Source organism: Hemiscyllium ocellatum, chromosome 4 (assembly GCF_020745735.1).
Source record: "Hemiscyllium ocellatum isolate sHemOce1 chromosome 4, sHemOce1.pat.X.cur, whole genome shotgun sequence".
Classification (NCBI taxonomy): Eukaryota; Metazoa; Chordata; class Chondrichthyes; order Orectolobiformes; family Hemiscylliidae; genus Hemiscyllium; species Hemiscyllium ocellatum.
In genome coordinates this window covers 84,024,439-84,045,981 of record NC_083404.1, presented here as the reverse complement: position 1 = coordinate 84,045,981, position 21,543 = coordinate 84,024,439, and the positions used below count along the sequence as shown (strand labels likewise).

Sequence of the window (21,543 nt, the reverse complement as noted above, 5' to 3'; positions counted from 1 at the left end):
CTTATGACCGATTCTCCTGCTTCTCGGTTGCTGCCTGACCTGCTGTGCTTTGCCAGTACCACACTCTCGAAGTCAGTAGTTCTATGGTCTGGTAAGACTATGGTGATTTTTACTGCGGTATCATTGTATTGCACATTGTATTGTATCATTGAGAGTGTGTTTTGTTTCACAAGTGACAATCAAGAGATAGGAAACTTCAATTTCTGTCCAAATGCCTCCTAATTAATGCCCATGATGATTTATCACAGCAAGGGAAGGATAAAGAGTAGTGGGTGGTATTTGAGTTGATCCCAAATGACATATATGGTGATAGAAACCATGCAGGTTGCGTAGGCTTAGGGAGCATTGTGCGATGGGGATAGGTAGATGAGAAAATGGTAGCATCAGAGTATTAGACAGCATAGAGCTGGCGGAAAGGCCATAGTTTGACATATGGATAGAGCATAGTGAATGAAGTGGTGAGGGCAGGATTCTGTTTAAATCTTTAATTTTAAACTCTGCCTACAGTGCCGGAGTCACCAGACAGGCTTTCAGCCAAAGGAACTGGCCAGCCTTCTAGGCCTTTCCTGAGTTACCCATCCCAATTCCCAAAATAGCCTCGCTCCCTGAACAAAATTTGAAATCAGGCTGCCATTCTTGGATGTTCATATTTGTGGTGCTGGGATTTCTAATGATTCCACTACCTTGACCTTGGAATGAAAATCTGTGCCTTGATTTCAGTAAAATTCATTGTTTTAGAAATAATATAAAATCAATGAAAGAGATACATTCAGAATGAGAAGATTAGGAACGAAAGATTACCCAAAGGAAAGGACAATTGAGAAGTCAGAAGGTCTGGTCTATAGTTGAGAAAGTTAAGAAATAGAGTGATAGATGTTTTCAAAATTGAAAAAGAATATTATAATGTCAATACAGATAGATAGAGGGAAGCAACTCCTTCCCTCGCAACACTGTCCATGGACTTGAACAGTTCAAAAAGTAGGCTCAACTTCAATCTTAAAGTCAGTTAGGATGGACATTAAATATTAAACACTCACATCCTATGAACGAATAAAGAAAAGAAGATCACAAAATTGATGACAAGTGAGATGACTCAATGCTAAAGTCGCTGGTGTAAGAGAAATGCGCAGGGAGGGGAACACCAGAAGGGAGGGAAAGAGAGCCTAGCATTCCACTGCTACTCTTTGTAGTCCACAAGGAAGGTAAACAATAAACTGCTTTCCTTCTGACCCTGGCTACTGTTCATATCTAATGTTTCCAGTAGTGTCATTTAAAGGTTGACCATTGAAGATCAAGCTAATGTTATAAATCTATTCTATGATCTTATCCCAGTTCCACTTTCTAAGACAAAATATTGTAATTGGACCAAAGGTAGAGCCAGGGCCTACTTTTGAAATCTTTGAATTTCTGATTCTTAACAAGTATCTCTCTTAAAAGATTAAAATTATTGACCCAATAATGTTAACAAATAGGCAGTCGGTCCTATTTAGCTGAGTTCCTCTATTCTGGGTGTTGTATCATCATTCAATTATACTCAGTTACAATATTATTAGATAAATAATTTAACTAGAGATCGGTGCTGCTTCACTCAAATTCTGGGGTGAAATTCCAACCATCTCAGAGGTAGTGAAAGTTTGTGCCCCTTCATCTGTGCATCTCCATAGATCTGCTTCCATTTACCCTAAAGCTCCATTTACATTTTCTGCAGGTGTGGGATATTATTTCAGCTATTTATTTGTACCGTTCCTTCTCCTTTACTCAGTGTCCCACAGCAGCACATACCCTTGTATGTTGCAGTGTGTTGAAACTGACTGACACTAAATCAAAGTCTGACTTTTGACTCGAAATAAACTGTTTTTGTAACAAAAAGTCACCTCACGTATAACTTTTTTACAAACAAGGAATTAGAATTTTGATTAATTAAAGAGAAGGTAAAATACCAGAATATCCACAGAATATTGGACATTCACAGAAATTCTGCAAGCAGCAATGCCATAAAACTACAGTAAATTTCCACTGTCCTGACTGAAAGGCAGCAGTAGCAGCACTTACCAAACCCCACCACAGTGCATCTGCATAGGTATTGAAGTCCTGTGTACTGTTTCTGGCATCATTATCATCTTTTTCAACCAGGTAAACCAAAAACGAGGCCAGAATGAGTGACAGAAATCCAATGTACCAGGCAGTGATGAGTTCCTGCCAAATATGGAAAAGACCTGTTAGTTCCCTCATAGGTCGTAAATACACAATGCTCCACTCAACTTGAGGTGCCATCTTGAAGTATTATAACATCAGTCCACTCAGTAACTCAAAGTTGATAAGGACAAATTCTGGTAGCACAGAATAACTCTTAATACAGTTTTGTAATTTACCTTCCTTTCATTTTAGTAAGTGAGGGGAATAAGACAAGTCAGAATATTCTGTACATTAATGAGAGTAACTCGTTATTTGAGACCTTAAGTGACAAATTCATCAGGGCAAACTCATCTCCATAGTATCACTGTCACTGATTCTGCATTTCATACCCATATATATTCATGTTGGAAAGTCTTAAAAGTAAACTTTATCTCCAGATGTGTAGAGATGATGAGCAGAAAAGTGCAGATTACATTTCTCCATTGAAACCATTCTTGTCAATACATCACAGGCTTTGATTTGATAATGTTACTTGTACCCAGGTACCGTAGAAAGTGATAATGTCTCCAGCGTCATCTTTGTTACACAGAGGAATAAATTACTGAACAGATGGATATTAAACTGATGTTACTGATACAGCTTGAAAAGTTCATTTTTCCCTCTCTATTAGACTTCATCTTCAGTCGCCACCATCTGGTATTGTCCCTGGGGTCCTGGCAATGTGCTCCTTTTCCACCGCCATCACCGAGCTGGAGACGGTTACGCTGCACCTCCGCCGACTCTGGCTGGACATTAACCAATGAGCCCAGGCAGATCTTCCTGTGCCGCCACCAGAGATGGAGATATGCAGGGCCCAGGCCTCCTGCAGGAGGACATCAGGGGCGGGCCCCAGGGTAACCAGAACCAAATAAAAATGGTTACCCAGCTGGAAAGACAACGATGAAGCTGCTTGGATGCGACATAAGCGGCCCAACCCCGCACTCAGAATCCTAACGCTGCTGGTTACACTCTCCCATGATCCTGTCCAATTTTGGGAAGGATGACTATGGAGAATAAGGGAAAATGCAACTCCCAACTTACCTTTACTTCTTTTGCTTTGTTGCCACTTCTTCTCTGCCTGCTGTAAGTAGTTGGGGCCTGTTTCGGTGCCTATTGTGGGGAAGGGGTGGTAAGCTTTATTAACTGTTATTAATACTGAGGCGACCCATAGTGAGGGAAGGGGGAGGAGGAAGAAGGGGCTGACAGACAATAGACAATAGGTGCAGGAGTAGGCCATTCTGCCTTTTGAGCCAGCACTACCATTCATTTTGATCATGGCTGATCATCCTTAATGAGTATCCTGTTCCTGCCTTATCCCATAACCCTTGATTCCACTATCCTTAAGAGCTCTATCCAACTTTTTTTTGAAAGTATCCAGAAACTTGGCCTCTACAGCCTTCTGGGCAGAGCATTCCATACACCCACCACTCTCTAGATGAAGAAGTTTCTCCTCAACTCTGTTCTAAGTGGCCTACCCCTTATTTTTAAACTGTGTCCTCTGGTTTGGGACTCACCCATCAGCAGAAACATGCTTCCTGCCTCCAGAGTGTCCAATCCTTTAATAATCTTATACGTCTCAATCAGATCCCCTCTCAGCCTTCTAAACTCAAATGTATACAAGTCCAGTCGCTCCAATCTTTCAACGTAAGATAGTCCCGCCATTCTGGGAATTGACCTCGTGAACCTACGCTGCATTCCCTCAATAGCCAGAATGTCTTTCCTCAAATTTGGAGACCAAAACTGCGCATGATATTTCTGGTGCGGTCTCATCAGGGCCCTTACAGCTGCAGAAGGACCTCTTTGCTTCTATATTCAATTCCTCTTGTTATGAATGCCAGCATGCTATTAGCTTTCTTCACTGCTGCTGTACCTGCATGCTTGCTTTCATTGACTGATGTACAAGAACACCTAGATCTCGTTGTACTGCCCCTTTACATAACTTGACTCCTTTTACGTAGTAATCTGCCTTCCTGTTCTTGCCACCAAAGTGGATAACCACACATTTATCCACATTAAACTGCATCTGCCATGCATCCGTCCACTCACCTAGTCTGTCCAGGTCACCCTGTATTCTCCTAACATCCTCCTCACATTTCACCCTGCCACCCAGCTTTGTGTCATTAGCAAATTTGCTAATATTACTTTTAATACCTTCATCTATATCATTAATGTACATTGTAAAAAGCTGTGGTCCCAGCACTGATCCCTGCGGCACACCACTGGTCACCGCCTGCCATTCCGAAAGGGAGCCGCCAAAAGTGTAACTCCTGCCCATTTACCTCCTTCCTCCTCAGTATTCCAAGGCCCAAACATACCTTCCAGGTGAAGCAGCATTTTACTTGCACTTCACCTAATCTAGTCTACTGCATTTGCTGTTCACAATGTGGTCTCCTCTACACTGGGGAAACAAAGAGTAGTCTGGGTGACAGCTTCGCGCAAGACCTATGTTCTGTCTGCAAAAAAGACCCTGAGCTTCCTATTACCTGTGACTTTAACACACCCTGTTCACTGGTCAACATCTCTGCCTCAAGCTTGCTCAGCAAAGCTCAGCACAAGCTGGAAGAACAGCACCTCATTTTCTACTTTGGACCCTGCAGCCTCCTGGACTCAGTATCAAGTTCAATAACTTTAGGGCTTGAGCTCTCCAATGTCCTTATCCCAACCTCCTCGAACACCAGGCTTTGTTCTCACATAGTATGTTATTACACACAGCCCATTGTTAGCCACTAACAGTTCCCATTACAGTAATAGATATTCACCATCCTGGCCAGATCACTATCCACTCCTTTGGCTGTCAAACCATTCTTCACTCTCTTTGGGCTCTATCCTCACCTATCATTTACCCTTTCATGCAGTAAGGAAGACTTTGCTAGATTGGTCCAGCAAGGTCTTACTGCATGGAAGGCTTAATTCAGCACTGGCTGAGTAGCATTTACTGGACTTGATCCTCTATCTCAGATGGAACTCCTTTTTTTCCTAAGTTAAAGTTGCCCCAAGGGAGAGGTGTCTCCTTTCATTGCCAAACAGGCCTTCTCCTCAACAGGGCTTAATTCTCTATGAAACTGATAAAGTTCATCTTACATTGAATATTGAAGAACTTGCACTGTGGAGTGTATCCTCATACCAACTCCCTATAATGCCATGATTTTGAGGTGTTCCTGAAAATGGCCCTGGTCAGTATTGAGTTCGACTAAATGTTATTGGATTATCCTGTGGGGATAATACATAAAGCAATTTTAGGCAAAATACTAGGTATTTCCTTTTATTCAATAAAATTTGAATTTCAAATATTTTCATACACACATGACCGATCCTGCTCAATTTATAGTCTTGGCTACATTATTAGATCGAAACCTTTTACACTTCTGCCTGCCAAGAATATTTTCGCTCCATTTGTTTCTTTCAATATTTTTATATAAAGTGACAAATTGAGAGAGAACCTTATGAGGGAGCCATAAGAGAACCGTTGGAAATTGAAAAACAGCTTCTGCATGGAATCCATCAGGGGAAAGAAAACAGCAGAGAGCAGAAAGAAGGACAGGACATTAAATATGAGCCTTTAGATTACAAATAAGGCAATGACTGTTTGAACTGGTCTCATACCTTGCTGTGGGAACAAATAGCTGATCCTAAAAGTTTCCATGTGCCTCCTCTCCGGTCCATTCGCAACATGCGCAGTATTTGGAGAAAACGTAAGCTTCGCAATGATGTTGCTACTATGTTCTGCAGTGTCCCCACAGCAACAATCACCACAGAGCCGATCAAGACGATGATGTCTAGGCAGATGTAAAGAAAAGTTTTGGGATGAGAAACAAAAGATTGATTATATCCAGCCTCCAACAAAACTTAAGGGATACTTTAAATTAGATTATTTGAAAGACTGCCTCTACCTTAGCTGAAGCTCAGCTGGTAATGCTGCCCCCAAGAATCAGAAGGCTGCAGGCACAAGTCCCACTTCAAGCATTTGGAAATAAAATATAGGCTAGCATTTCAGTGTAGAGCTGAAGGACTGCTCAACTGTCAAAGGTGCTGCCTTTAAGATAATCAAGGTCTGAGCTGCAATCTAAAAAGGGTGCAAAAACTCTATGACACTATTTTTGAAAAAGGGAAAAGGAATTACTCTATGGCCTGGTGAATATCTAACCCTAACAAAATTACTAAAACAACTATGTAGTTAGGATAGTGAAGAAGGCGGTTGGTATACGTTCTTTTACAGTCAGAGCATTGAGTACAGGAATTGGGAGGTCATATTGCAGGACATTGGTTAGGTCACTGTTGGAATATTGCATGCAGTTCTGGTCTCCTTCCTGTCGGAAAGATGTTGTGAAACTTGAAAGGGTTCAGAAAAGATTCATAAGGATGTTGGCAGGATTGGAGGATTTGAGCTAAAGGGAGAGGCTCAACAGGCTGGGGCTGTTTTCCCTGGAGCTTATGTGGCTGAGGCTTATAGATGTTTACAAAATCATGAGGGGCATGGATAGGATAAATTTCCCTGGGGTAGGGGAGTCCAGAACTAGCTGGCATTGGTTTATGGTATGAGGAAATAGATATAAAGAGACCTAAGGGGAACTTTTTCCACACAGAGGGTCATAGAGTCATAGAGCTGTACAGCATGGAAACAGACCCTTCGGTCCAACCCGTCCATGTCGACCAGATATCCCACACCAATCTAGTTCCACCTGCCAGCACCCGGTCCATATCCCTCCAAACCCTTCCTATTCATATATCCAGCTGCAAATGTGTTGCTGGTTAAATCACAGCAGGTTAGGCAGCATCCAAGGAATAGGAAATTCGACGTTTCGGGCATAAGCCCTTCATCAGGAAACCATCCAAATGCCTCTTACATATTGCATTTTTACCAGCCTCTACCACTTCCTCTGGCAGCTCATTCCATACCCATACCACTTTCTGTGTGAAAAAGTTGCCCCTTAGGTCTCTTTTAGATCTTTCCCCTCTCACCCTAAATCTATGCCCTCTAGTTCTGGACTCCCCAACCCCAGGGAAAAGACTTTGCCTATTTACCCTATCCATGCCTCTCATAATTTTGTAAACCACTATAAGGTCCTCTATAATCTCTATAAGGTGGCACATGTATGGACTGAGCTGTCAGAGGAAGTGGTGGAGGCTGATACAATTGCAACATTTAAAAGGCATTTGGATGGGTATATGAATAGGAAGAGTTTGGAGGCATATGGGCCAGGTGCTGGTAAATGGGACTAGATTGGGTAGGGATATCTGGTCAGCATGGACGGGTTGGACCGAAGGGTCTGTTTCCATGCTGTACATCTCTATTACTTATAACTAAAGCAAGTAACATGTCACACGACCAGAAGCTTGGGGCTATGAGGGCTGATTAAATGGCAACCAGGATGGATAATGAAACTAATCGCTTTTTCTGTGAAGTGGCACAGGTACAATGGGCTGTTTGGTTTTATTCTGTGCTGTTACCATTCTGTGGTTCAGCAAGACTCAGGAAATTGTGTCAAAATGGACTGTGTAAAAAAAATTAATCAAATGGAGGCAGCAGTCAACTCCAGGGGTTACAGCAGTCCTCCTTAATGCTATCAATGGATTGATTACTAATCCCATATCCTATTTCCATATGAATGGATGTAGATATGCTGAAGGAAAATTGGGTTCCTATTTCATTTTTTTGTTTTACAATGTAACTTTCTACCCAATCCAAATAGGAGCAGGCCATTCAGCATGCAGATGTTATACACTATAATTGGTGTATGTTATGTTTGGACAGTGTCCCTTTAAGGGCTGAGTCACACTTTTGAGTCATCAGCCAGGCTGCAGACTTGTATTCAGTTGTTTGAGAGTGCACAGCTATGGAATAAAAACTTTGTGTTGGGTTGCAGCTGAAGACAAGTTTGTATATTCTTTAGTCCTGATTGGAGTCGAGTAACTGTCCAGTACAATTCAACATGATCATGACAGCTCTTGCGCCACACCATCATTGTTCCACACTCTCTCTCCATATCCCTCAATACACTTAGCCTCTAGAGATCTGTTTCTTTCTTAAATATATTCAGTGGCGTGGGCTCCACAGACTTCTGTGGTCAGTAATTCCACAAGTTCACCTCCCTCTTTGTAATAATAGTTCTCAGTCCTAATTTAGCTCCAAAATATTCAGAGATTGTGACCCCTAGTTCTGCATTCCCAGCAATGAGGAACATCATCCCAGCTCAGTCTGTTCACCCCTGTTGGAATTTTACACATTTCCATGAGATTCCCTTTCATTCATCTAAACTTCAGTGATATAGACACACAGCTGACCCAATTCTACACAATTCTGGCAGATAACATCCGGCATATCTGCTATTTCCAATGTCACCAACTTTCGCACCCTGGTATAAAAGTAAGGATCTTATGCTTAAGTTGTATACAATATTGATGAGACCACATCTTTAATCCTGTCTGTAGGCTTTGTCAACTAATAGATATAAATGGAAGGATGTAAATGCATTGGAATAAGCTGGGAGGAGGCTTACGGAATTGATATCTGGACAGAGTTTTATGACGATGGGTTTTATCAGTTTTATGACAGGCTGGGCTTGTTTTATTGGAATTTAGGAGAATGAGGGGTGAATTGATCAAAATGTATAAGATCCTGAAAAACATTGACAAGGTGGACATGGAAAGACCATTTTCTTTTCTGGGTCAGTCCAAAACTAAAGGGCACTGTTTAAAAATTAGGAGTTACCCTTTCAGTACAGAGATGTTCTTTGAGAGGTCATGCGACTTTGGAGCTCTCTTGTTGAGAAAGTGGTGGGTATTTATTTTGGAGGGGGGGGTAGGTGTTGCTGAATATGTTAGAAGAGGTGACAGACAAAGTAATTATGGGTTATTAGGAGTAGATGAGAGTGTGAAATATGAAACACAAACACAGCAGCCATGACAGAGCAGGCTCAAGGGGTCAAATAACCTAGTTCTGTTCCTTGCATTCTGAGGAAGGGTCACTGGACCTGAAACATTAATTTTGATTTCTCTCCATAGATGCTGCCAGACCTGCTAAGCTTTTCCAGTAATTTCTGTTTTTGTTTCTGCTCATAGTTATATGTTTGTGTGATGGCGATTATAGAGCGCAGAGATTAATCAGCTTTCAGTTCCATTCATTTCTCCAGCACCTTTCTTTCATTAATGCTAATCTCCTTCAATTCTTCCTTCCGAATATACCTTGCTTCACTCTCATCTCTGGGAAGTTATCTGTGTCTTTTTCCGTGAAGACAGAACTAAAGTTTCGCTGTGTTACCATTTCCTTGTTCTCTATGTGAACTCTCCTGTTTCAGACTCTGAAGGCTCAACTTCACCTTCATTAAGCTATTTCTTATTATATACTTTTACAAGGTGCTTAAGGTCTGCTTTTATGTTTGTTGCATGTATCCCTTATTCTCATTTTCTATTTTTTTCACCTGTAATAAATCTCTTAATCCTAGTTTAATTAATTCTAAACTGCTCCCAGTCCTGAGGCTTGCTGCTTTATTCTAGCAAATTTATATGACTCTTCTTTGGATCTAATATTATGTTCATTTTGTTAGCCATAGTTTGGCCACTTTTTCTGTTGTACTTTTTTTCCTGAAAGAAATGTATAATTGTGGAAATACATAGATTAATTCCATAAATGTTAACTATTAACTATGAACTGCCACTACTGCAGGATGTAATGTTGCTACTGCTTAAGTCAAAGCAAAATCTTTGCTATAATTACCTCTTTCAAAAAAATCATTCATTTATCCAACCCTAACCGTAACCATGCTGGCTTAGTCAGCATTTACTTTCTATCCCAAATTGCCCTTGAGAAGATGGTGATAAGCTAATTTCTCGAACTGGTGTGTGTGTGTGTGTGTGTGTGTGCGCGTCTGTATGCAATTTCCATGATTTAACGAAGTAATAGGGAAGCAATGAGGACATCTTTCAAAGTTAGAGTGCTGGGTGGCTTAGAGAACTTTGCAGGTGCTTATGTTCTCATGTATCTGTTCCCCTTGTCCTTCTAGATAGTAATATTTATGGTTTTGGAAGTTGCTATGTAAGGAGCCTTGGTGAAATTCTGCATTGCATGTTGTGTATAGAACACATTGTTGCTACTGAGCATTGGTGGTGGAGGAAGTGGATGCTTGCAGATGTGATGCCAATGAATTTGGGCTGCTTTGTCCTGGATGATGTAATTAAGTATGAGTAAAGCTATAGTCTTTCATACCAGTTGGGAGCATTCAATCACAGTCTTGATTTTGTGTTGCAAATGGTGGACAGGTTTTGGAGAGTCAGGAAGAGCAGTTAATCACTGCAGGATTCCTGGCCTGTGCTCCTGATGGAGGGCTTATGTCCAAAACATCGACTGTCCTGCTCCTTCAATGCTGCCTGACCTTCTGTGCTTTTCCAGTGCCACCCTTTTCGACTCTTCTATACATGGTATTTAAATGGCTAGGCCAGTTCAGTGTCTAGTCAATGGAAACCTTAAGTATATTGATAATGGGAATTTAGTGGTAGTAATGCCACTGAATGTCCAGTGGTGATGGTTAGATTGCCAAATGAAAATTGTTGATGGTTTAGATAGATCCATTTGCTTTTCAGAGTGGATTATCATTTTCCTAAGGCTAATTCAAGCAGGTTGTTTATTTTCATGATTTATAAGTTTTTCAAATAGGATAATATTTTTCTAGTGATGTTTGTTCAGTTTGAGAGATTTAGAAGCTTTCATAGACTTGTGAACTGTCATGAAGTGGATACAGGGCAAGTAGCTGAGGATAGCTGAAGATAGTAAGGATGGTGAGGGAATGAACTGGGAAGAGAGGGTGAAGGGTACAGTGGTGATAGAGTGAACCCATCTGAATTAGGCCAGGAAAGGCAGTGACCATTTTAACCTGGCTGCCTCAGTTTTGGCCTGTCTCCTTGTTTGGCCTCCACCAGAGCATGTCCCAACCCCCAGGAGATGTAGTGCTGCTGGGATTGAGGCAGAATTGCAAGATCAAGAAAATTCCGGATACCTAGTTCTCACCTCCAAGATGAAAATCAAGCCTGTATCTGTGTAACCAGTCACAACACCGAATTATTATCCAGCAGCACAGAATCAAAGCCAGGAAGAGCCAGGATATTTGGTACAATAAGTGAAATAAATAGCAATGGGAAGGAGGAGAGAAGGCAGAATGGAAGAAAGAAAGAATGGAAGGCAGACTTAAACACAAAGGAATGTATAAGCATTTTTTTTAAATAAAATCTCCCAGCAATACTTAAAATCTGAAGAATGTACTTCACAATTATAAAAATGAATTTTCACTGCCAGATAGGATATTTGCCCATAATTAAAATTTCTGTCATTGTTTAAAAGAGTACTTACTCAAGAATCTACAAGCCTTGTAAATTTGGGGTGTATTTATCAACCAGGTCCTGCAACTTTACAACACTCCGTGTATTTTAGTATTTTAATAGATTTAATCATCATTACACAACTTCTTGAGGAGTAGGGCATCTTGAACAGCAAATTCCTGATTGACACATTTAAGTGTTCATATGTATTGACTAGAAGTTGCTGTCCAATTTGCATATTAACAACAGTGCAGTCCACAGCATTTATTTTATCACCATATACATCCTAAGACTGTGAAGATGCTAAGCAAATGCAGTATTTATTAGTGTCACCTCTGTGCTATATATCCACTATAAACTGAAATATAAATTGGACTGCTATACAACTGAATACCAGGAGAGTTTTGTAACTTGAAGTAAAAACGTGGCATTGTGCTGTATATTTTCAACTCTACAAAACAATTTAGCTTTTCCAAACAGTGAGGTGGATACCTTGAGATTGAATGGCACCAAGAGACTTTGAGTTAAGGAAAGTCAGGCTGATGACAGCACATTGGTTGAGTTGCAGTTTATTAAAATGTTTGTAAGTGCAAGAGGAGCCAAAGATACCCAGAGCCTGCTAAGCAAAAATATCTAATTCTCCAACACAGTCCTTCCAGGTGGGCGGAAAGTCAGAAAAACCAAGTGCAAAAAAATCTAGGTCAACTGGCTCAACCATCAAAGTGAAGAATAACCATTGCTTTACAAACAGCAGTTTTCCACCAGTGCTAACAATCAAGAGAAGTGTGAGACAATCTAATCCATCCTTGAAATCTGGACTTTTCATCTTCGAAGCTTTGCTTAGCTTGTCTACATTTTTTTCCTACCCCTAATATCGGTAACAAATCATCTGTCTTTTTATTTGATTGGATTTATTTATTGTAATGTGTATTTTAATACAAAATACAGTGAAAAGTGTTGTATAGTATCGCTACTCTCTGGTTCCAACTTGAAACATAGAAAAATAAACCAAAACATAAAGAATAAATGCAGAAAAACAAATAAATAAAGAACAAAATGTATAATCTTAATCATAAATGTGTGTGTGTGTGTTTGGGGTTTTTGAATGGCTATAGTTTAAGTTACATACCAGTAGATTAGAAATCCTTTCCTAATGTTGAAGGAAAGTGTGTTACAATAAATACTCATTTTCTGTGAATTGCTTTTGTTCTGAATACCAATCAGGCAATTTGAACAACTTGATGGTCACATTGAGATTTTATGTGATTTATTTCAGCTGGAGGAATACCAATGGGGCATAATAATTGGTGTACTTTCCCAGTTAAATTGTGACATGCTATATTTGGTTAGAAATGCTAGCACTTACCATTTATACCAATGTTGAAGTAACTTAATTACCTGAGTTAATTGTTCACAATCATATTTAAAAGATAATTTCATATTTTTTGTTACTGCCAATAAAACAACCACTGACCTAGGATACACAAGGGCTTTCTGATAAACTTCAGGCGACCTCTCCATCCTCTGAATCGACAACAGCAGCCAGCTGCCCAGACCCTTAGAGCAAACTCTAATCCAAACACAATGATGGTAACAGCTTCCTGTTTAAATACAATACAAGTATTACAATTTCTTAAAGATGCTAAATGAACATTACATTTCTACTAGTTATATGTTCAGTTAACAGTAAATGTCTTCTACAGGCTTGTTATGATGATCTTCCTGATACTAAAACAACTAATGGAATGGTCAACCTTCCACCAGTTATAACAAATGAATTTTTAACCACATCAAGTAGAACTAAACCCTGAATTATGGAAGTATTTATTTTAAAGAGAAGTTTGGCAGATGAGAAAGATATAGACAAGGGCTTGACCAGCAGTGCAATCAAAGAGAAGGGCAAATGAGTATTGATGGAAATGACTAGAAAAGGAATGGGCATAGATATGTAATGGGACTGGAGGTACAGCTGAGTGATCAATATAGGTGTATGATTTGGAGATCAACAGATAGGAGTGTTCCCTCCCAGTTGGGGAACACTTCAGTGGTCCAGGACATTCAGCCTCGGACCTTCGGGTGACCATCCTCCAAGGTGGACTTCGGGACAGGCAGCAGAGGAAAGTGGCCGAGCAGAGGATGATAGCTAAGTTCGGTACCCATAGGGAGGGCCTCAACCGGGACCTTGGGTTCATGTCACATTACAGGTGATCACCATTACACTACACACACACACACACACAGACCCACACACACCCTTATAGACACACGCATTCCCATGCTCACACATGCACCTCCTCGCAGACTTAAGACACTCTGCACCCATTACACACACACACACACACACACACACACACTTTCTCACACTCACACCCCTCACCCCAGACAAACAGACACACACAGACAGACAAAGACCCACATGCACACATATATTTTGTGGGGTGAATTTGTACTTGCAGAGTTACATTGCACTTTGCTCAAAAACTGCATACATTCATGTAGAACTCTGAGCTCAAAAACTGCAGGAATTTATGTAAAACACTGTTATCTCACTTATTAGATTAGAATCAAACTAAACATCAGGTCATAGACAGAGAACACAGGGGGCTAACACCTTCAACATATTGTCTAGCTATCACCATTGTTAGCAGCTAACCCGAGAATGCAACTTTAAAAAGAAGGGTTTTGTGATTTACACATGAAAGAAGTGAAACTATCACTGTATTCTATCAGATGAAAGGCTTAACAGACAATCAATTTTTCAATGTATAATTTCAGTTACATCACACTGCAAATTTTTGCTATAAATTCTGTGTTACGATCGAGCCCTCCACTATCACCTGTTGAAGGAGCGTTGCTCCGAAAGCTAGTGTGCTTCCAATTAAACCTGTTGGACTATACCCTGGTGTTGTGTGATTTTTAACTTAATATAGGTGTATGAGTGACAGATGTAACGTTTCGGTGAACAAGATGTAGAGGGGTTAGTGATATGTAGAGGCTTAAGTGAGCAATATGTGTAGAGTGGTGTATTTGTCGAAATAATGTATGAGTGCAGATGACTCATGCATGTACATGATTGCTTAAAGGAGTAGTAAATAGTGTGGAATGACTATCTGTAGAGTGGTGTATGTAGAGGGGATGTGTGGCATATGGAAATAGGTTTACGTGTAATGGACATAAAGTTCTAAACAAAAGTGTTCTGTTAACAGACAAATGTGGACCAAATGCAAGATAAACTCCTGAACCATTGCCATCTGTGGAGGCCATCGTTTGCAGTCATGACTGCAAATGTGACAAATTTTCTGATATTTTGTACTTAAATGGTCATAACTCATCATTTAAAATTTTACTTTGCTCACTCTGCAAAGTGAAAACAAAACATGTTTGCCCAATAATCCACAAAGCAGTTCACCATAAGGCCTGGGATCAAACCCAGCCCAAACTGATGGGATGAAGATCTCATTTTTTGCTTTGGAATTAAACCTGTTGGACTATAACCTGGTGTTGTGTGATTTTTAACTTCTTTTTTTGCTGGCTGTAAGGGTTGTATTGAAAATGGGCTTGAAGATGGAGCCAAAGCACAATACTTCCCCAATTCTTTCTTATTATGATTGGTAGCCTTAAGTAGAGAAACGGCATGATAGCTAATATGAGAAGGGAACACCAAGCATAAGAAGAATTATTTTCACACAGCAAGTAGTTAGGATGTGGAATGCACTGCCTGGAAATGTGGTGGAGGCAGGTTCCATTGAGGCATTCAAGAGGGCATTGAATGATTATTTGGATAGTAATAGTGTACAAGGGTATGTGGAAATTGCAGGAGATTGGCACCAAGTAATAATGCTCATTTGAACAGACAGTACAGGCACAATGGGCCAAATGGCTCCCTCTACACAGTAACAATTCTGAGATTCTGAAAATTGATAAATTGATGCAATGGAAGTGCTTTGCTAATTTTGTGGTCATGATGTGGACATTGAGACAGAACAGAGGGAGTTGTGGAATATTATATTGCAATGAAGCACCAGAATTCTCTAGCAAAACTTAGCAATGGGATTAGACTAGATCCTTGGGCCTACATTGCTACTCAGTAAGAACTAACCAACCAAAAGCATCTGAGCAATGCCATACTATGATAACTGGATTGCTTTGAAAAAAGGATTTATGTATAGTTCTGTTGAATACAATTAGAATCAGATACTGTATTTATGAATTAAAACCATCAGATTACCCTATAAAATTAAGACAGAAAATTGAGATTACCCCTGCATAACACATTATATAATAAATACAGTTTTCAATTGAATAATTATAAGGTTAACTTTACAGTGTGTATATAAGAGTTCTTCAAATTAGATTGTACTTAACCAGTGTCAGGAGCCATTTTTGTGAGAGAGCCTCAAATTCGGAAAATGTTGACAAAATGGCCAGGATTAAGCACCCAAGGACTAACAAAAATCTGTGAAATGAAAAACAAGGATCGATCATTACACTCGTCAAGTCTAAAGTCAACATTGAACAAAATTTAGCAATGTACAGAACTGATGTCTATGTATATGAGAAGGAAGCACAATACCCAGTATGTTCATATATGTGAAAAAGTCAGTAACATCAACAAGATATTTTAATATCTTGTTAGCAAAATTTAAATTTGTAGCAGCAAAATTGAAATATGGAGCAATTCCTTTCCAAATCCCACCATTTACAAGGAAATGTTTCTTGCAGCTGAGACTCAGCAGATTTAATCTTAATATTCCGCACAGACTCTGGGAGGAATCATACTCAGCATGGAGTCTTAATGAATTCCAGAAAATCATGCCTAAACTTCAACTGGTCACAAAATCACGAGCAGCAAGGTTCCAATGTGTTCTTACATTCCAAGGCTTACCACTGGAAATATGTCAGAAATTAAGCCTTAGGATTTTTAATGTTGCTGTTACTTTGATTAATCTCTGTGTCCTTTCATTATGAAGAAAGAAGGTTCAAAATGTGTATGACATGAGGATGCTCTTTACCATCTGTATAACAATAAAGGTGATATATAGATGTATACTTAGGAAGAAAATAATAAACTGAGTGTGGAGACCAGGTAAGACACCAAAGGATGTATATCTAGTATATCAGCTGATAAGGTACAGTAGCAACTCGCTCCACTCCATTGTGATACCCACTCCACTTGGTGTTACAAGGCGATGGTTTAATTTGAGCAATGGAAAAAAACTTAGAATTTACATTTAGATAGTGCCTTTCACAACCTCAGGTCATAACAAAACTTTAATGGACTGAAGACATCAAGCTTCCTCACAATGTCATCTCCGATAAAGCTGTACATTTGTTCCCTGTACCTCCTCTTCTGAGCACTCTATGCATGCGTTGGGGATGTTGCCTGACAAACTAGCAGGAGGTTAATTAAAGAATCGGTTTTCAAAAACACAAACCTATTTTTATGTTGGAAAGAAATGAATAATTGACACAACTGCTGAAATCCACTGATTAATGTGTGAATTATTGTAGCAGAATCTAAATGGAAAACAATTCCCGAGATATTAATTCATTTGTGCATGTCTAACAATATACATAGCTCATAAAACTAATACTTTCTTGGGATTAGCATACCATTACATCAGATAGTAGTCAATATAAATTAATGCTAAATCTTTACAAGATTATTTAGTCTACAGCTGGAGTATCATGTTCTGTGTTGGGCACCCACGCTTGAGAAACTTCCCTGTGGTAGCAAGATTCTTTTCAAAGGTTTAACATGACTACCAAAAAAAACCAGAGGCAGCAAGAGGAAAATTTTCATTTTATGCACAAGATCATAAGTTGGAACACACTGCCTGAAAAGTAGTGATGGAGGCAATTCAATAATAAATTCCAAAAGGATTTGAATGAACACTTGAATTATAAAAGATTTAGCTGTGTTGTGAGGAAAGAGAGTTGAATAGCTACACAAACAGCTGACACATTGCTATATCACGCAGATAGTGTTTCTATCAAGGGATGAAATTTCAGAAGCCTTGCCTGGCCAATGGAAGGAGTGACAGAATCTGTGACTGCCAAGACAACAGAAAGCCAGGATGGGAATGTCTGGCCAACACTGGCAAGGATGCATTAGTGGCTCCTGTCCTGAATTCAAAATCAGGCTCATTATGCATTTCCATGGATGGAAGAAACACCTGAGGAATGCCAAACAGGAAAAGAAAATTTTCTCCTTCATCTCCAAATGCAGCCAATCATGGGCTTGTAAATATGATGAATTCTCCAGGACTTTAGATTTGTGTGTCTCACAGGATTCTTAAATGGATTCAATAGTATTCATCTTAATTTTTAGCTGCTGGAAATGAAATTTATGCCCTCAGGACATGTTAATAAAATTCCTAGGATTCCTAAGATTGTACTATGACTCCCACAGAGCCACCTCTCTAATTGCCACCCCATCCCAATGGAAAATTACAACCCTAAAAAAGCAAGACCAAAATCCTGGTGCAACAAGATTCCATTCTGAATTCTGGGTTCATGCTAACATTTCCCATTTGCCTTTAGTCCTGACCCAGATTGAGATTTTAGACTCTGCTTGCCTACAACCCAGAGGACTAAATTATACAAAAACATGTGATTATCTGAAACTGAGATTGATCCTTGAATTCGTTCAGCCCAACTGTTCTTAAATCCTGAAAGTCAAAGCATCTCAGATATTGTAAGAACCTGGCAAGACCCTCTCATGAATGGCTGTATGATTTTTTTTGTCTCATTATGTCTTTGAGCCGTGATGCAGTTAAATTCTGAAGTCTTTTAAAAAAAAGATACTTTCCATCAAAGCTTTAAGAGGCAACAGAAGGGTCCCAATGTTTTCTGAGGGTAGGAGACTTATAGATATTTTAATTAAACTGTTCAAATTTGTTTGGATACACAACTAGAGCAACTGGGATTTGAATCCTAACCTCCTGACCCAAGGGTAGGAACACTACCACAGCTGCAAGGAAATCTTATGTATAATACCAAATTCATAAAAATACATACTAAGCCTCGATAGTATATGGTATTTTAGTCTATTAATTACATTTTTTTTCAACAGCTTAAGCCTCCACATTAGTATTCCAACTAATAACCATAACAACAATTAGATCAGATTACTTACAGTGTGGAAACAGGCCCTTCAGCCCAACAAGCCCACACCCCCACATTTACCCCTTACCTAATACTACGGGCAATTTAGCATGCCCAATTCACCTGACCCGCACATCTTTGGATTGTGGGAGGAAACCCATGCAGACACGGGGAGAACGTGCAAACTCCACATAGTCAGTCACCTGAGTCGGGAATTGAACCAAGGTCTCAGGCACTGTGAGGCAGCAGTGCTAACCACTGTGCCACCCACGGAAGCACAAACAGCTACATAACCAAGGCTGGAATTGAACCCAGGTCCCTGGTACTATAAGACAGCAATGCTAACCACTAGGCCACCATGCTGCCCTCGTATCAACAATGTATCAGTTGATTTAATGATCATTGCTAGTCCTTTTTACTTGTATATTCTCTAATCACAAGACTATATTACATTGTTTGCAGTGTAGACATTGATGTTTAAATTCAAATTTAGCTTTTTAGAAAGTCAACTAATGTCTAAATGATAAATTAGCTATTGGGTCAGAATTGAACTGTTATTTTATCTATGCTGAAATATTGAAACCTTCACAACACCTGTACCTCCAGGGATGCATGTTTTTTGGAAACCTGAGTATTGATTATAGTAGTAAATATATATTACATCCATTCATTATTGTGATGGGTATTCAAAATGAAAATGAATTTGCCCCATCAATTAGTGTGAATATGACTTTGGGACATATGAAAACATCAGATTATCCTTAATATTATATGACGCTAAGCTGCACTATGAAAAATACTCCTATGTTATCACCCAAAACAAAATGAATAGTGATTATTTCACAGAATGAGTTAAACCAGCCAATAGTTGTAGCATCAAAACACAATGACAATTTAGTTATCACCTATTTGTAATAAATTTGAGAAATTTCCACTCCCTTGAGTAGCGTGGGCAATGGTGAGAATGTTTGGAGAGTCTGAAAATGAAACAAATCAGAATCTCAACACTGAGAAAAAATTCCAAATTTTCCCTCTAAGGTTTAAATGGTGAAATCACAATCTTACTAATGAATGGCCATAAACTTGGGGTGGCACGGTGGCTCACTGGTTAGCACTGTTACCTCACAGCACCAAGGTCCCAGGTTTGATTCCAGCCTCAGGCGACTGTCTGTGTGGAGTTTGCACATTCTCCCTTCTGGGTGCTCCAAAAGACATGTGGGCCAAGTGAATTGGCCATGCTAAATTGCCCATAGTGTATATCCACCCCTGCATCACAACTAACAACTGTTCCACTAAACTACTGTCATCATAGTCAGTTTCTTAGTTACATTGCAGGACAATTTGGCCACACCTGAACTGATGGCTCCACAGCAGTCCAGCTGATGTAGCAATTGACTGTGACAAATCCTCTGACTGACAGTGGTCTCCCTTGATCCCACTAAGAACTGGTCCCCTTTGATTTTCTGACTTAGCCATTTGGTTGAACAACAAGCAATGTGTTTGCTGAGTTAGCTGCTGGCATATTCTGTTGTGCTGAGTTTGATTTAGCACTGGTGTGAGGTGCATTCATCGGAGGGAACTGGGTCTGGGTGAGTTACTCTTCGGAGGGTCGGTGTGGACTTGTTGGGCCAAAGGACCTGATTCCACACTGTTGGGAATCTAATCTAACTTAGTTCAATGTATTTGTATCTGATTATTAGCTGCACTCACATCACTTCTTCACGGCTTTCAGTTCTCCACTCCTTCCTCAAGAAGCCTTATAGCACCATTTTCTGACGTGAAAGTCAGAGGGGTTACCCAGTTGCAGCAGTTCACCACTTACTCCTCCAGGCCCTCATTCGTCTGACTTCCTCACAATGTCTCTGCCGGCAACATGGATACGGCCCTCTTCCAGCCACTGTCCATGCAGTTCAGCGTCAGCAACTCACCAGTCTCCCACATCATCGTATTTGCTCTGCAGTCAACTTGGGCATCGCTTCAGCCCTTCAACACTCTAGTCCGGAGCTCAGGGGCACTTCTATCTTGCAAGTTTCTACCAGATTGCATTGTATACAGAGATATACATGTATCTGATACACCTACAAAGGATGCATCTTTTCGCTCAGCTTCATTTCATACCACTTACTCTTTTGAACTAACTTGGAGGCAGCCTGCCTCTGTGTATAATATTGCTTATCAGCACAGAACGTGAGGCTAGCAACTTATGGTTCAGAGCACTGAGCAGTCAAAGAGTTGTGTTGCTGTATGGCACTGCGCTAAAGCAAACTCAGCACAACAGAATATGCCAGCAGCTAACTCAGCAAACACATTGCTTGTTGTTCAACCAAATGGCTAAGTCAGAAAATCAAAGGGGACCAGTTCTTAGTGGGATCAAGGGAGACCACTGTCAGTCAGAGGATTGGTCACAGTCAATTGCTACATCAGCTGGACTGCTGTGGAGCCATCAGTTCAGGTGTGGCCAAATTGTCCTGCAATGTAACTAAGAAACTGACTATGATGACAGTAGTTTAGTGGAGCAGTTGTTAGTTGTGATGCAGGGGCGGTAGATTTGGTGAGGTATCCCCCACTGAGTGATTTGGAGGCACAGAGGGCAGAGAGGGTTAGTAGCTGGGGAGAATGAGGTTGGTGGGAGACATTGCTACATGCAATAACTAGAGTTTCATAGTAATAGAAGCAGGAGCAGCTATTTGATCTGTCGATTCTGTTCCACCATTCATTAATATCATGGCTGATCTACCCATCGTCTCAGCTCCTCCTACCGCCATTATCCCCATAACCCTTAATTCCCCTACAATGCAAAAACTCCAAGTACAGCCTCACCAGCACCTTGTACAATTGCAGCAGAGACTCCCTGCTCCTAAATTCAATCCCTCCAGTAATAAAAGTCAATATTCTGTTTGCCTTCCTGAATAGCTATTGCACCTGCAAATCAACTTTTAGCAATTCACATAC

General features: G+C 40.1%; 1 protein-coding gene across 1 annotated transcript in view; it reads right to left on the bottom strand.

Annotated features, from left to right (window-relative positions):
- Window positions 1-21,543, bottom strand: part of kcnq3 (potassium voltage-gated channel, KQT-like subfamily, member 3) — a 429,352-nt gene that overhangs the window by 114,469 nt on the left and 293,340 nt on the right. The window contains exons 2-5 of the mRNA XM_060823557.1: window positions 15,850-15,940; window positions 12,959-13,085; window positions 5,779-5,951; window positions 2,053-2,196 (exon numbers count right to left, since the gene is read on the bottom strand). Coding sequence (XP_060679540.1) covers window positions 2,053-2,196; window positions 5,779-5,951; window positions 12,959-13,085; window positions 15,850-15,940 — 535 coding nt within the window. The remainder of the gene's footprint in view (window positions 1-2,052; window positions 2,197-5,778; window positions 5,952-12,958; window positions 13,086-15,849; window positions 15,941-21,543) is intronic.